This window comes from Piliocolobus tephrosceles, chromosome 1, assembly GCF_002776525.5.
Source record: "Piliocolobus tephrosceles isolate RC106 chromosome 1, ASM277652v3, whole genome shotgun sequence".
NCBI classification, from domain to species: Eukaryota; Metazoa; Chordata; class Mammalia; order Primates; family Cercopithecidae; genus Piliocolobus; species Piliocolobus tephrosceles.
In genome coordinates this window covers 54,909,547-54,925,749 of record NC_045434.1, presented here as the reverse complement: position 1 = coordinate 54,925,749, position 16,203 = coordinate 54,909,547, and the positions used below count along the sequence as shown (strand labels likewise).

At 34.1% G+C, this 16,203-nt stretch overlaps 1 protein-coding gene across 1 annotated transcript in view; it reads right to left on the bottom strand.

Moving 5' to 3' along the window:
• NEK7 (NIMA related kinase 7) overlaps positions 1 to 16,203 on the bottom strand; it is a 149,731-nt gene that overhangs the window by 46,506 nt on the left and 87,022 nt on the right. Inside the window, exons 4-5 of the mRNA XM_023224704.3 lie at positions 7,761 to 7,823; positions 6,175 to 6,285 (exon numbers count right to left, since the gene is read on the bottom strand). Of these exons, the coding sequence (XP_023080472.1) occupies positions 6,175 to 6,285; positions 7,761 to 7,823 (174 nt within the window). The remainder of the gene's footprint in view (positions 1 to 6,174; positions 6,286 to 7,760; positions 7,824 to 16,203) is intronic.

The following is a 16,203-nucleotide window of genomic DNA, read 5'->3' as shown; positions in this document are numbered from 1 at the left end:
CTATTTATAAGAATAATATTCACTTCCTCCTTAGCCACTGTGATATGGTATGACATTCTCTTGGCAGATAACAAACCTCTGAGTTTCTTCTCAAAATATTTATTAGGTTACATTTTATTTCATTGATATTCTAGTGAAACAATTTTTAAAAATGTATAATATTAAATACACACATTTATAGTTTCTTCTATTTGTCTCAAATTGACTTACCAATAGGTAGTTATAAATACATGTACTTACAAACAGTTCAATGAATGAAGTATATATATATTGTGAAATGAACCATGAAAATTTAAAATATGTTTTAGTAACATTTCTATTGACAAGTTGAAATTTTAAAATCCTCTTATTATATATTTTTGAGATTAATTTCCTCTACACTGGGTCTTCACCACCAAATATGTTTCTTGACATTAGAATAGCGAAATAAACAGTATAATAAGACATACTACAAAATGGAGCACGTATGTGTCCAATTTAACTACAATACAGAAAATATATGGCATATACAGCACAATTTAACTGAAATCTGTTTTGTAAGGTCGATTTTCCTTTAAAATTCTGATTGCTGATAATGAAGAAATTATGATGAAAAATTCTAGATTTCCTTTTATCCTAAAACTCATCTGGGAAGTATTTCATCTGACCACAGCCTCAGGTATTCCTTTGTCACTAATTAGAGAAATACTGAATATTTCAACTATAAATTGCTTAATTATATTTGTCAGTCTGCTCTGAACCAATTAATTATTTACTTGTAAAAATCTTTGATGCAATGCTATCCAGAGGTTCATTTCTGGAATACAGACCAGAAGCTATATTTCCTCTTCTACCCCAATTAAGCTGAAGACTTGAGAGAATGAAATATATTGCTATGATGCACAATGATTTACAATATTACTCACTAAAAAGAAATGAATCATGTTCATTACAATTCAAGCATTCACTGCTGTCCTTTACAAAGCTTTAAGCCACTGTTCTATTCCTTCACAAAAGAAGTTCCTATGATTTTTTTCCTGATATAATCTATCTTATAAAGAACTGCTTACAGAACCAATAAGCATGTTCAGAAAACAATTTTAGAATTTCTTAACTACCCAACCCCACTCCCACAAAAAATACACTGAATATCACAGCAACTCTCTATAAGACCAGAGCATAAAGCAGCAGGAAATTGTTGTGACAATTATACAACCACTCATGTTATCTACTGAGCCCTGGAACAGAGAAGTGTAATAGAAGTAAAACAACCAACTTCTATACATCTATTCACTACATATTTATTGAAGTTGGTACTATGAGCTAGAAACTGAAGATACCCAGGCAAGAAAAACCAGCATGGTCTCTGTGCTCAAAAGAAATTTAAGTCTAATGGGAAATACAAACATCAATAAAATGATTACACACATAAATACATGATTATATTACTAAGTCATATGTAGGAAGGGCACTCTGGGAGCACTTACACCATAAAGTACTTCATGAGTGAAAGGAATATGCTTGAAGAAGTGATACCTAAGTAAAGAACTGAAGTACAAGCAGAAATAAAGTCAGCCAAGAATGGAGAAGAAGAGCATACCAGGTAAAATAAAATCACATTCAAGGAAATGAAAGGCCAATATGCCACAGCAAGAGGAGGAGTCAGATTCTATAGCAAATATATGCTGAGCACAAGCTCTGTGCCAGGCACTGCTCTAGGCACTTGGGATATGTGAATACACAAAACAGACTCTGACCCTCTCTGAGGGAGCGTATCTTCTATAGAACACAAGGCTTGCTGAATCTTGCCAAACATTTTAGTCTTTACCCTTAAAGTGAAAACCTAGAAAGACTTGATTGAAAGGAGGTTTTCCTTTTGCTTTGTTTCTCTCCCCTCTAACGTCTTAAAGACTGATGGAGAAACGGATTTAAGGAATGGGTGCTGGATACTGGGAGACAGTTAAAAAGCTCTCACTCTCTCTGAATGAGAGACAATAGGGAGAGAAATGGAAAGGGAACCAGGTGAAGAAATTTGAATGGATTTAGAAGAAAAAATAAACAGAATCTGGTGAGATTGAAAAGAAGAGGTAAGGGAGAGTGAAATGTCAAAAAAGAGTCCTGGTTTCCAGAGTGCACAACTAGATAAATTGGTGCCAGGCCTCGAGTTAGGGAACATGGGAGGATGGGTAGTCTGTAAGGAATTTGTTTACAGGCATATTGAGCCAATATAGAGTCAGAATTTAGAGAATGCTCCATGCTAAAGATAAAAAATCGGAAGTCAACAAGAGTATAGACAGTAACTGAATACACAGGTATGAATGAGATCAGCTATAATGTAAGAACTGAAAAAAAAAAAAGGCAAGGACTGAAACTTAAAATTCCATCATTAAAGGCCAGGAAGAAGAGAATGACTCAGTTAAGAAAAATGATAGTCTCCAGAGAGGTAGGAAGAAAATCAAGACACTGTGGGACTCAATAAGCCGGTGGAGAAGTGTTTTAGGAAGAAGGGTATGAAAAGCAGAGCCAAATGCTGCTGAGAGATCAAGCAGAATGAAGACTGGACAAAGTCCTTTGGCTTTCATGATAGAGGTCATTGAAGAGCTATTATGTGTGGTAGGTTGGAAAGAGAGTCAGGAGTAAGTGTCTGACTGTGAAGGAAAAAAAATAACTAGGGTAGTAATTGAAGGAAAAAGCAGGCAGAGGTGAGGGTGGCAGGACTTAAGAGCGTCTTCTGAGATTATCTTACTTAATGTAACAACACAGGTTGGGTACAGTGGCTCACACCTGTAATCCCAGCACTTTGGGAGGCTGAGGCAGGTGGATCACCTGAGGTCAAAGTTCAAGATCACCTTGACCAATATGGTGAAACCCCGTCTCTACTAAAAATACAAAAATTAGCCAGGTATGGTGGTGCATGCCTGTAGTCCTAGCCACTAGGAAGGCAGAGACAGGAGAATTGCTCGAACCTGGGAGGCAGAGGTTGCAGTGAGCCGAGATCGCACCACTGCATTCCCGACTGGGCGACACAGTGAGATTCCATCTCAAAAAAATTAATTACATAAATAAAATAAAATAGCAACACACCTCCTCCAAACTCCTTATTGCTTTTCTTTCTTTAATTTTTCTTAATTGATTTATCAACATCTGGCATATCATATATTCTACTTGCTTTTAGCATTTGACTTCTCCACTGGAAAATAAGTTTCTTGAATAAATGAATGAATGAATGGGGAACAGGTGCGTGTGCATGTATATACATGTAAATATGTTTAAAACAACAGTGACCTGAGCATATTTAAATGATGAGAGAAGGAACTCAGAAGTGCACAATGGTTATGAATCTAGGACTGGGAACAGATAATGATAGGAATTAAGATTTCTGAGAATACAGGCAGAGAAAGGATAGAAAACCCAGGTGGAGGGAAACATAACAATCCCTCCTATCTAACAAGAATATGGTAACAGGAGAGAAGGAGGAGAGAACAGTAACAGACACAAGTAGGTCTAGCAGGTTCAGTCATGGGAAGGTGAGGGTGCTCCTGTCTAGTGACTTTTAAATACTCTGTAAAACTGGAGGAATAAAGACAACTTTGAAGAGTAGAAAAGAGTAGATTTGTATGATGCAAGGAGGCTAGAAGCGTGGTGATCAGAGGTTTAAATGGAATAAAGAAAATGTGAATACCTATGAGATATCATACGTGCATAAAGACACAGATAGATGGATGGGTATGTGTATATACATTTGTACATATGTCTTTAAAAAGTATATATATAAACATACTACATATTATATTATTTAACCATCATAATAATGCTGTAAGACAGGTATTACTGACCCAATTTTATTGATGTACAAACTGGCTCAATTATTAAGATTAAATAACTAGGACAACTGATTAAAATCCTTTAATTGCCATCTGAATTCACCAGTGTAGTTTCAGAGGTCCTGTTATAATCATCCCTTATAACCCACACTTTTCCTTTATATAACTTATTACAACTGCAGGTAAATAGTTTTACATTAGTATTAGTCAAATGCCTGATCCTCCCACTAGATGATGAGTTCCAAAAAGCCATAAACCATGTACCTGGCACAGAGTAAATGTCTAATAAATAAAAAAATAAAATACAGAGATATTTTTTAAAAGCTACAAATTGGTATTAACTATTTAAGGGTCTAATTTGGCAATAGCTATTATTTAAAATGTGTATACTCTTACTTGGCAATATTTAAATGAATCTATGTAATAGACAATGGAGTATTATAGATACAGTTGTATTGATGTAGATAAGGCTTTGTACTTGAGATTTCTCTGTAAGAATAAAAAATGAAAACAATCCAACTATCTATTAACAAAGTAATAAAATAAATCGTGATGTGTCTGAGAAAGAATACATGTATTAATATATATTTTTATATTTAAATGGGTATAAAGATAGTAAGTAAAGTTGGGAAGGTTTTATGCACATAACGGTTAGAGGTTATTTCTGGGACATGGGAATGAGGGAGAAAAAGGAAGGACCATATAAATACAATTGGGTCAGTAATACCTCTCACATAGTTTTATTATGATGGTTAAGTAATATATAGTATGTTTACATGTATACTTTTTAAAGACATATGTACTAATACATGTACACATATCCATCCATCTACTTAAAGACATATGTACTAATGTACGTACATATATCCAACCACATATCAATCTTTCTTACCTGCCCAGGAAATCAACTCTTTATCTACACCAAACAACACAGGAAGTCAGCGTGCTATAAGTTAGACTTGCAGGAAGCCAGACTGCTATCTCTAGTGACAATCTAGGAAGCTAAATAGTAACTTCTATAACAATTGAATAACGACTGACAGCTTCCCTAATTTTGTCCCTGCCTTTAACTAGGACCAACCAGAGAAAGCCAAATATGTACTCCTAACCAATCACAAGGACACCCTGTTTCTAGTCAGCTGGTCTATAGCTTCTCTATGTCAGCAGTTTCCCATCAGGGCATACCCAAAGGCTTCCCTTTTCTTCCCTCTAAAACCTTTCACTCCTTTGTCTGCTTTCAGTTCTCTGCCAAGATGAAAGTGATGATTGGCTGACTCCCTTGCTACAGCAAGCTCAAATAAATAGTTTTTGTTTTTCTCATTCAGTTATTCTTGTTTGTTTCTAGATGGTTCAAGTTGTGTTCCATAGTAACAGAAGTTTAGCTGGGCACAAGGCCAGCTGAATAAAGACTTTCTTTTCCAGCCTTCCTTGCAGCTAGATAGGTTCATGAGACTACATTCTGGCCAAGGGAATAAAGCTGAAAATGTTGTGTGACAGGCAGCACTCAGGAATGTGCTTTAAGATAAAGCCAGCACGTACTCTTTGTCCCTTCAAGCCTAGTGTGACTTGATAAGCTAGAAATAGGCTAGGTCTCTAAAATACTCTTGATAGAACAGGGCTACCATACTAGCCCCAGACTTTTACGTGACAGAGAAGTAATAACAATAACAATAATAATAATAGCAGCAGCAGATACATTTACATAGCCTTACAATGTGTGAGGCATTCTTCTAAGCTCTTCATAAATATTAATTAATTCAATAATTACAACATTCCTATAAAGTAGGTCATATTATTACTTTGTTTTTTAGAAAATGTGGCGCAGAGGAGTAACTGGCCCAAGGACAAACAGTTTTTAAGCTACTATTATTTAAGGGTTTCTATTAATTACAGCTGAACTTAAACCCAATTAATATGCCCTTAGAAAAGAAGGTAAAACAATTTTTATGTGGGGTTGATATCCAAGGTCTGACTGCAAATCCCACTTTCTTTGACGGATCCCCCCCAGAAATAGGTCAGGCTGCTCTAGAGTCTCTTTCTACCTCCTTTTACTCATGTCCAGAGACACAGGATCAAGCATGGTCTGCTCAGAGAATCAAACAGCAAAACTTGACTTACAGAAGACAAGTATCTTGGTCCCTTTCCAAGTTGGTTTTGGGGTTAGATATTTAAGCTGACCAGTGGAAACATCACCAAGTAAACCAGTTTCAGAATTATGATCACTAATCATCTACTATTTATTACATATTTACCAGATAAGTCTTGCATTGAGGTCTTTAGTTTAAAATATCTAATATCCCTATATGTTTAACAGACAATTCTATTAGTAAAAAACAAAACAAAACATTAAGACGATTTTTTAAAAACTTACCTTGATCATTCTGGATAGGTCACCAGCATCTGCTAGTTCCAAAACTATGTTTAGTTCATTATCTTCAATGAATGATGCATAATATTTTATTACATTTGGATGGTTGAGTTGCTGAGAAAATAAAACAGGCATCAGAAAGTTTTCTTACTGTAAATTTCTAAGAGTCACAGTTTTGTAACTTAAGAACAAACTTAACTGTATTTTTTAAATTATAGAAATCTTAACATGACAGTATATTTTTCTTTAGTGAATTTTGAAACAAATACTACAATTATTAAAAGTAAAACTAGGTGTAATTTTATCTTAATATTATTAGAAATAATATATTTTACATTTAAATCTTAATTTAAAAGTACTGCTAAGCCCAATAAGCATATCAACAGATGCAAGAAGTAAATGACAGAATTAGGTCACCAACTGCTAAAAATTACATCCTCAAAATGAGAACTTTCATTTAGGAACACTCAATGATAAAGCAGCCCTTTTTACTCCTATTTAGAAGTTATGGCTGGTCCTAGAATAACTCCAGCTAGCAGACAAAACACAGCTGATATCTACTATACTATATCTAACTATTGCTTTTATATCAAATAATATACAGGACTTGTTTATGTGAGCCAATTCATAAAATCATCCCTAAGAAAAATTTTACCTTGTAGAAATATATGTATCAGTCCCTACTCATTTACAGTCCTTTTGTTCAATCTTTAAACACATTAATATGAGATGAATTGTTTCTCTGAGAAATTATGCAGAAAGTATGGGTGACTTTCTTCTTTCTACTTAAAGTTTTCTCCACAAATTTTCTATGATGACATGCTATTTCTACAGTAAAAGTTCACATATATTTAAGCCAGCTACTTCATGTGCCAAGAAATAACTACAACTAACAGAATAGTCAGAAAACATTGTTTTGACCTTACTTTTTTCCTTTTTGCATAAATCTGGTTCATTTTAGGCAGTAACACAAATGGATGGCATAAACAAACAGCCAAATTTTAACTATAAGTTAAAAATACAACATAAGCCACAGCATTTCTCAAAAGAAATTTTACTATAAACGAATCACTGCAGAAATAATTGAGGTCTCAGTCATATTTTTAGTAGATGAGAAACTAAAAAGCTAATTCTTGGCATATTCTTTAGATGCACTCTGTCTAAGTCTGGAAAAAGGTTTTGGAACATTAGAAAATGCATGTGAACCATTTTGATTAGTCCATATTTTCAATATAATTCATGTTGAGATAATACTAATTTGCATTTATATTACTTAACCTTTAGAATATATCTTGTTGGGGTGGTCAAGAAAAAAAAATTTTCAGTGTTTATGCCCGTTTTATCTACTTCCTAGTTAGAAATGAGAAAAAAAAAAAGCTGGTCCTACCAAATGTTCTGATTATATTATTTAACAATAAATCCAAAAAATAACTATATTCTTCAATATACTGAAATTCAACCTTATATAATATTACTTGAAATCAGTGTAGTGTAAGTCTTAAAAACCTTTTTGTGTTTAAGTGTGATATTTTAGTAAATCACTTTTATCACCATATTATGTTCAAAAGAGTCAATAGTTCATTAATTACCTTAAGAAGATCTATTTCTTTGATGCAATCAGCACGTGCTTTGGCATCCATTAAATCAAATATCTAAAAATAGGACCCAGAATTATTTAATAAAATAATAACCTATGGTTCAAGCTATCATGTAAATTCATTTTAATACTCTACATGTATTTATATGTACACTAAGGAATTTTCTTTCTGATTAGCTTTTATTTATTATGGAGGTCTGTAGGTATCTTATGTTACCAACAACGCTTACATTTTCAGCAGTCAGTATTTAAAAAATGGATAAAGAGACCAGTTAGATATCCCTTGACACTAAGGTCTTAAGTTCCAAAGAACAAAATTAAAGTTGTGATTATTAAGATGATAAAGTAATAGCTAATATATGTTGAGTAATTAATATATGCTAAATGTACTGCACAACCTTATGAGGATGATAATAGTAGTATTCCCATTTTACAGATGAAGAAGAGAAGCTTTAGAAAGCTAAGGAGACTGACAAAAGGTCACACAGCTAATCAACAGAACAAGCAGAATTCATTCTTAGAATTATCCAACTAGAACCCAAGCAGTGAACTATTAATCTGTTCCTTCAAATCATGTCTAAAAGGTCTGATGTATGCATTTTTGACAAGGGTGCTATCATTTCAAGGGGGTGAAATTTGGTTCTTTGAGGAGAAGGGTAACAAAATTTTACTCTATTAAGTATAGATACACATACAGTACTGCACATAAACAGATGTACTGTATTTGTGGAATTAAAATTTCATGGGTAGAGGTAATTGGGAAGAAATGCCTAAAAAGGCAGTTTGGAGGGAAGATAATGAAGTAAAGGTTGAAAAATATTAACCTACCATTAAAAACATAAAAATAAAAAATACAATCAAAAAGGTATTTCATGTGTCTCTGAAAACAAATCTCTCAAAGTTCTAAGTGTGTGGAAAATAACATTTAAAAAAGCAATATCTTAGAGACTGGAAAAAAAAAATCTAAGTCAGTACTGCAAGCTGATTAAAACCCTAGTGACATAACAAATTTTTAAAAATGACATTTTTAGTAATCAGCTTGATCAAGTCTTCCTGATTCAGCCAGCTAACATTCCAAGAAAAGGTACAAAGTCAAAGGAGTGGCAGAATCCAAGTCTTTTTAATTAGAGAAGTAGTTATTAGACACTACCAGAGAGGGCTGGCCTCTTTACACATGATGCTTTGAAATTCATTGCAATCTTATAAGATAGGTAGTATTGGCCACAATAACAAGATGAGGATTGAGGCTCAAAAAGATTAAATAATATGCTTATGATCATAAAACTAGTAAATGACAGAATCTTGAAGTCAGGTTGTTCTAGCTCCACAGTCAGTGTTTTCTCAATGAGCCAGGCTGTCATGAAGTCTAATGCATACAGAACTAGCTAAGAAGTATTAAAATACATGTGTGTACAAAGTGTAGTATTAGACACCTAAGGAAGAAATTCCTCCCATGTAGGGAGGGGGTAGCATTAGAGGTGAACCTTGAAAGAATTTTAGGATTCTGCCAGAGAGAAACAAAAGATATCTAATGCATAAAAGTAAATATGGAATAAGGGTGTATAATTACAGCTTATGAGAGGCAACTTTTTCTAGATATTATTCTTACTATCCAAAGATACACAAAGTTCTAATTTTTCTTAATTAAAAAAAAAAAACCATGAAGATATTAGATAAGATTATAAAGCAAAAATAAAATCCATAAACTCACTGCCTTAAAGAATTTTAGCTTTGGCTCAGTCCCTTCTATTTCTTGTACAAACGCATGTGCTTTTTACGTAGTGAAAATAGCAGTATATAAAACGATATACAGGCTGGGCGCGGTGGCTCACACCTGTAATCCCAGCACTGTGGGAGGCCAAGGTGGGCGGATCACGAGGTCAGGAGATAGAGACCATCCTGGCTAATATGGTGAAAACCCGTCTTTACTAAAAATACAAAAAAAAAATTAGCTGGGTGGGGTGGCTGGCGCCTATGGTCCCAGCTACTCTGGAGGCTGAGGCAGGAGAATGACGTGAACCCGGGAGGCGGAGCTTGCAGTGAGCCGAGATTGCACCACTGCACTCCAGCCTGGGTGACAGAGTGAGTCTGTGTCTCAAAAAAAATTAAAAATAAAAATAAAATAAAATAAAAAATAAAACCATATATATGCTTTTTCACCAACATTATTTTGGTTCTACTACTTCTAATGAAAACTTCAAGTATCAAATTTACGTTCTGCAACTTTTAATGTAAAATAGTTGAGCACTGCATACTGTTTAAGATTTGAAAAAATACAGAGGCTTAACTTAGTTAATGGTTTACAAAAAGAGACAGACTAGATTACATCAAGGTTTCTCCCACTTAATCAAATAACAGAAGAAGAAATATGTATGCCGGTACATATATTGAAGAGAGTTAACTTCTATTTCTCCATTAGCAGTAATTCTAACCATGTCAGCCACAGTACACTCATGTTAACTACCATGATTTCAGAATGGAACAGAATGCAACACAATGAAACAATAGCAAGGAAAGGAAAAGGGGCTGGGGTGGCGGGGGGAAGGAAAGGACTATGAGTGGCAAATCACTATCACGAAGTTTGCATAACCTATCTAGTGAGACATGTTTTGGCAAACATTAAGCTGTTGTACACATCAAGTTTTGACAAAATGAGCTAGATATAAATGGACACCAATAGCAGGGGTTAAAAAAACACCAGTATTAAAGAACACACGATATGACACCACTTATGGAGGAAGGGAAAACCTTGTGGAAATTTTCTCCAAGAGCATCATAGTTTAAACTCTACACACAAATGATTAATGTGAATAACATGATCCTGAGTACAGACAAGCTTAAACTGTTAAATGTCCACCCTTTCTACATATAAAAATCCACGCTGAATGCCACCTTACTATCAGATTTTATTACAGGTGCAAATAAGAAAACCATCTTGCAGTCCTTTAAGATGCACAGTGTCAGATGCAGAATGCAGACTGCAACACAGAAAATTAACATGTAACTTGTAAGTGCTACTTGTTCAAAGTGATGTAAGAACCTTAATGGGGGTGAGTATGGCTGGCTGGAAGGGCTCTCAATAACTGATTTATGTAAGCAGGAATGCGCAATGCCATTCAGAAAAAAATATATATATATATACACACACACACATACATACACATATATATACACACATATATGTGTAAAATCAAAAGTTCTTGAATTGAAGGAATAAGCTTTACATTTAGCAATTTCACATAGAAATGCCATTCATTCTCCCAAAGGGATTACTATATTAACATGTTAAACAATAAAACAAACACTAATAGAAATAGAAAACTTTGAACTTGATATTAGTTATAGGTATGAAACACACACACACAGACTACTTGTACTTTAAATCAAAATGGCATGAGAAAGAACTGATTCCTGACACATCATGAATGCTGATGCCCTTCTCAGGAAATGCTATTTACAAGGAATTTGAGATAACTCAAAGATAGACTGGAAAGCACAAAACTATAAGTATATTAGATCTTGATGGAATTCCTGGTATTTTTGTTTGTTTGTTTTAGGAGACAGAGAAAGAATAATGCCCATACAGTACCAGTAATTAAAATGAAGAAAATCACAAACTTGGAGACATATATGTATCTAATCTCTCAGTAATCAATGTCTCTCTGATGTGGAACATTTTTAAAAAACAAAAGAGGGTGAGTGAGATGAGAATGAATAATTTATGTATAAGAGTTTTAGGAAACCATAATGAGATACAACATATCAAGACAGAAACATGCTACATAGAAAATCTTTAATTCAAGTTACAAAAATTAATTTAGAATTACAATTTGACTTTTACTTTTAACTGAATTTTCAATAATATCAAAAGTTACTCCTCAAACGCAGCGAGAAATAAGCATTGTTGGCACATCTAAAGCAAAACTAAATTCTGAGTCAAATATATTTACAAATACACTTAACTGGAAATTCAGAAGTATCTTTCTTTTTCTCTTAGCCAACAAGTCAAGACGAAAATAAATAATGAATATTTAGATTACGTCATTCCCAAACAAAGATTCAAAGCTGTCCGATGATTTTATGAGCAAGAAAAAGCAGTATGTCTTGGGTGAAAATATGGACTTTGTAAGAATATTTTGCATATAACATGTACAAACAAGTCTTCAGGAGGCATCATTTTCATTCAGCTCTACCAAAGTTTCTTCAGGTTTTTAAACTCATTTTATACTTGTTAAGAGCAAGGGATGAGCTGTGGTTAGGCAAGTAATGACTGATAAATTCTTGGTATTCTCTGAATCATTTTAAAGGTTTTCTTTTGTCATCTTAAAATTTTGCCAAAATTACTCATAGCTAATGAAACTGAAAAGGTTAACACTAGATTTCTTTAAAAGGAAACAAAATCCTTCAAGTAACTTAACAGAAATATCCCCTTAAAAGGGCATATGTCAAATTGTTAGAAGAAAGACCATTTAAAATGCAGAAAACAAAGTACTTAAAAATATATACTAAGCAAATTTTTTTGGTGTTGTTTTTGTTGTTGTCATTTTTGTTTTTTGAGACAGAGTCTTGCTCTGTCTCCAGGCTGGAGTGCAGTGGTGTGATCTCGGCTCACTGTAAACTCTGCCTCCCAGGTTCAAGCGATTCTCCTGCCTCAGCCTCCAAGTTAGCTGGGACTACAGGCGTGTGCCACCACATCCAGCTAATTTTTGTATTTTTAGTAGAGATAGGATTTCACCATGTTGGCCAGGATGGTCTTGATCTCTTGACTTCGTCATCCGCCCGCCTCGGCCTCCCAAAGTACTGGGATTACAGGCGTGAGTCACCGCGCCCAGCTCTACAGCTGGAACCTTCCTATCACTACTTTTCAGATGACGGACTCCTTATCCTCTACCTCAGCTTAAATTTCACATTCTCAGAGAGGCCTTTGCTGCACACTCTATCTAAAATGCTCTCCTCCATCTAGTTTGTCTCTAATAACACAGTATGGTCATTTCCTTTTTGGCTATAATTATTTGATTTATTTTTTGCTATAATTATTTGATTTATTGTCTATTTCCCACACAAAAATATCGGATTTAATTATTGTGTCCCAGTATTGTGTCCCTAGTGTCGAGTACAGTGTCTGCATATAGTAGTTTAATCCCAAAATGTTAAATATTCCACAAATTTGGAAATCTTCTGTTTCTTATCTGCTTAGAAATGCTTAAGATTGCAAGTACAAGTAATTAAAATTAAAAAGCTTTAATTTTTAAGATAAAAGCCTATTCCACCTTGACAAGTAAAAACTAACATTAATTTACTAAATTGTTCTGTATTTTTTAATGTCATTTATGAATTATTCTTACAAATGCTTAGTTTCCATTTATTCAAATAACAATTGGAAATTTGAAAGGAAGTCTATAGAGATTAAATGATGAAGTTCATAAAAGCTACAAGATAAATTTATTAATCACAATGAACACTGAAAAAGAGACTGAATACAGAGCCACAGAGGTTATGAATATATTAAAATCACTCTATATATTATGGAGGTGCTATCATTGTCCACAAATTTCTGATCATATATAATCCTAATTTCTAATTATATGCAAACATGCAGAATCTAAAATTAACATAGGTAAAAAAAGTAACTTATTAATAGAAATTAAAAAGTTATTTGCTTGAAAAATACTTGAAAGCAACTAGCAAACGTAAGTAAATAAAAGGTAAGCATTCAATATCAAATAATACTTTGGGGAAGACTTTTTGAGATCACCTGAATCAAAAGGTGAATCTGAACAGTATTATCACTTTATGTTTATTTGTATAAATACATAAAGTTTCTTTTTAGCTTTTCTTCCTAAAAGAATTCTCACTGACAATGGCTGCCACACAGTAAAATAGTGTTATCTAGAAATATAGTTAAGAGCAAGCAAAGAGAAATTAAGCATTAATGAACAAAGAATCAAAATTCCTCACATATTATTTAAAAATGAGAGTAACAATGGTCAAAGAACTAAGAAACAGCGAGACCCAAAATTCACACTACTGTAACACTATGTCAGATTGATAAAATAAAAACCAACTTCAATCCTATAGCTCTAATCAATGAGCAAAATATAAGAGATTGCATATACCAGTTCAAAAAAAGTTTCTGATAATCTTCCAACATAAAGAATGTAAGTTTTGAGAGCCAGCTCACAAACTCTGTGAAGCCTCTTTCCTAAGCTCCTCCTCACACCTGTTCTCTTCAAGGCTGCTCCCGTCACACTGCTTATCTCATTATGTTAGAGGTATCTTTGTTGTAACCCCACTAGAATCCCATGAGTCTCATTATGTTTATCTTAATCTTCCTAAAGCCTTACCCACTGACCAATAAACACGAGGTGGTCAATAAATACTGGAGGAATGGATTCAATGATCAGCAGGGAGGGAAGCACTGAAGAAGGAGGCAAGAGAGAAAAGCAAAGTTGGTACAGAGAATTTCACAATTGTTCTATTAGTTAAGGCACCATCTTATTTTTTTGCAAATGAACCATGATGGGATACAGGTACATTTTCAAAAAGATTGGTTAATGTTGCCATATACTGTAGGCTCTCAGATCACTTTATGATTTCCAAGAAGTAACATGCATTTAGCACACACACTCTTCTGTCCCATACAGGTAACAGGCAAACCTGCAGTAAAATGGCCAGAGCTGAGCACATCCTTCATTAACGGCCCTGAATAAGTGAACTAAATGGAGTGGACAAAGTAGGGAAGGGTCTTAAAAACTAAGCTGAGGATTCTGGATGTTATCTCATTAAAACTTTGTAAGCAGATAAATCAATGATAAAACCAATACTTTAGCTTATGAACTCAACCGAAGTATTCAAGGAGTCTAGTGGACCTGGGAACGGTAATACAGTTCTTGAGACAAGTAATATAGCCTTAAAATAAAAAGTTGCATGAAAAAATTCAATATATAATTCTTTAAGGATTTCTGTAAAGAGTTAGGTTAGCATTCTTCAAAAGGAAAAGCATTGGTCAGCAATATTTTAAATTTTTTTTTATTTTAAGCTGCAGAGATGACTTTTTAAAAAGAAAGAACCATAGGTTTTCCTGATCAGCACAAGTGTAATACATCACAAGAATCAATAACATGTTTAAAATGCAAATATATTTCTCTTTACAAAGATTTATGGCGCCGTTCCCTCATAAATAAGCTAAGAATATCTTCACAATATCATTTCTCTCTTCTATGAAGCAATTAGGTTTAAACTAGAAGATGTCACAATATCAACACTAAAGCAGAAAGGAATGGGATAATCCAAAAGAATAAACTTTAACTTCCTACAGTAATTTTAGGTTTATCACAGCGTAAAACAGAGGCAGCTAGAGGATAATATCCAATTAATACTGAAGGGAAATACGACTGTGCAAATTAACTCACACTTATCCAAATTTCCAATTAATAGAAAAATGCAACAAGAGCTTTTTTTCTGCCTCCCTCCACCCCTTCCTCCATTCTTTCTATTTCTAATGAGAAGGTTCTGCAATGTAAAAAATAATCACTAGAGACAGAACTGAGCCCTCCTTTCCACACTCAGATTCAGAGAAGGGATCCAAGAGTCCCCAGAGACCTACAAATGTATCTCAATCCATCCATCCTCCCATCTTGACACCCTGTGGCAGATTGGCAGCTATGTTCTCTCCACTCTATTCTGTATGTTGAGCTTGAAATTTTATTTTGAAAATAATGGATTTTGAAGACTGTTACCCTACTTGAGAGTCCACAGTGCATCCTCGATTGCCTACATTTCAAATTCCTCTGCCTGGTTCCAATGCTCACCACAATCTGGGCTCATATTTATAGCCTGGCTTAAGTTCCAATTCCACCAATTCCAACAGCTCAAATTCACATCTCCATTCTGTGAACTCTTATTTAAATCAGGAACCCATGCCACAGGGTTTAACATTAAATTGTTCTAGATAGACTCTTTTTCCCCTGGAGGGCAGGAATAATACCACTAGTTTCTTTTTTATTTCCCTGGGTGCTCAGAGATCATAGTACAAATTTAATACATTTTAAAAATGAATCAAAGAGTTCTTTTGTAAGGGAATAATTGTTCCAAAAGTAATCTCTTTCATAAACACTAATAACTACATTCCATATTGTGTTTTCTTCAGCTCTGAGTGGCATATGAAAACAGAGAAGACTGCAATTCTTATATGCTGCTGGTGAAAACTTACACCAGTTCAACTCTGGAAAACAACTTGGCAATAACTTGCAGTACACATGCATCCCCTGTGGCTCAATCATTTCCATTCTTAAGCACAAACAAGAGAGAAATTCTTGTATGTGTATACTAGGAAAGACATGAGAATATCAGAGAAGCATTGTTTATAATAGCAAATAACTGTAAACAACTTAAACAGCAATCAACAAGAACAGTTGAATATTATACAGTAGCAA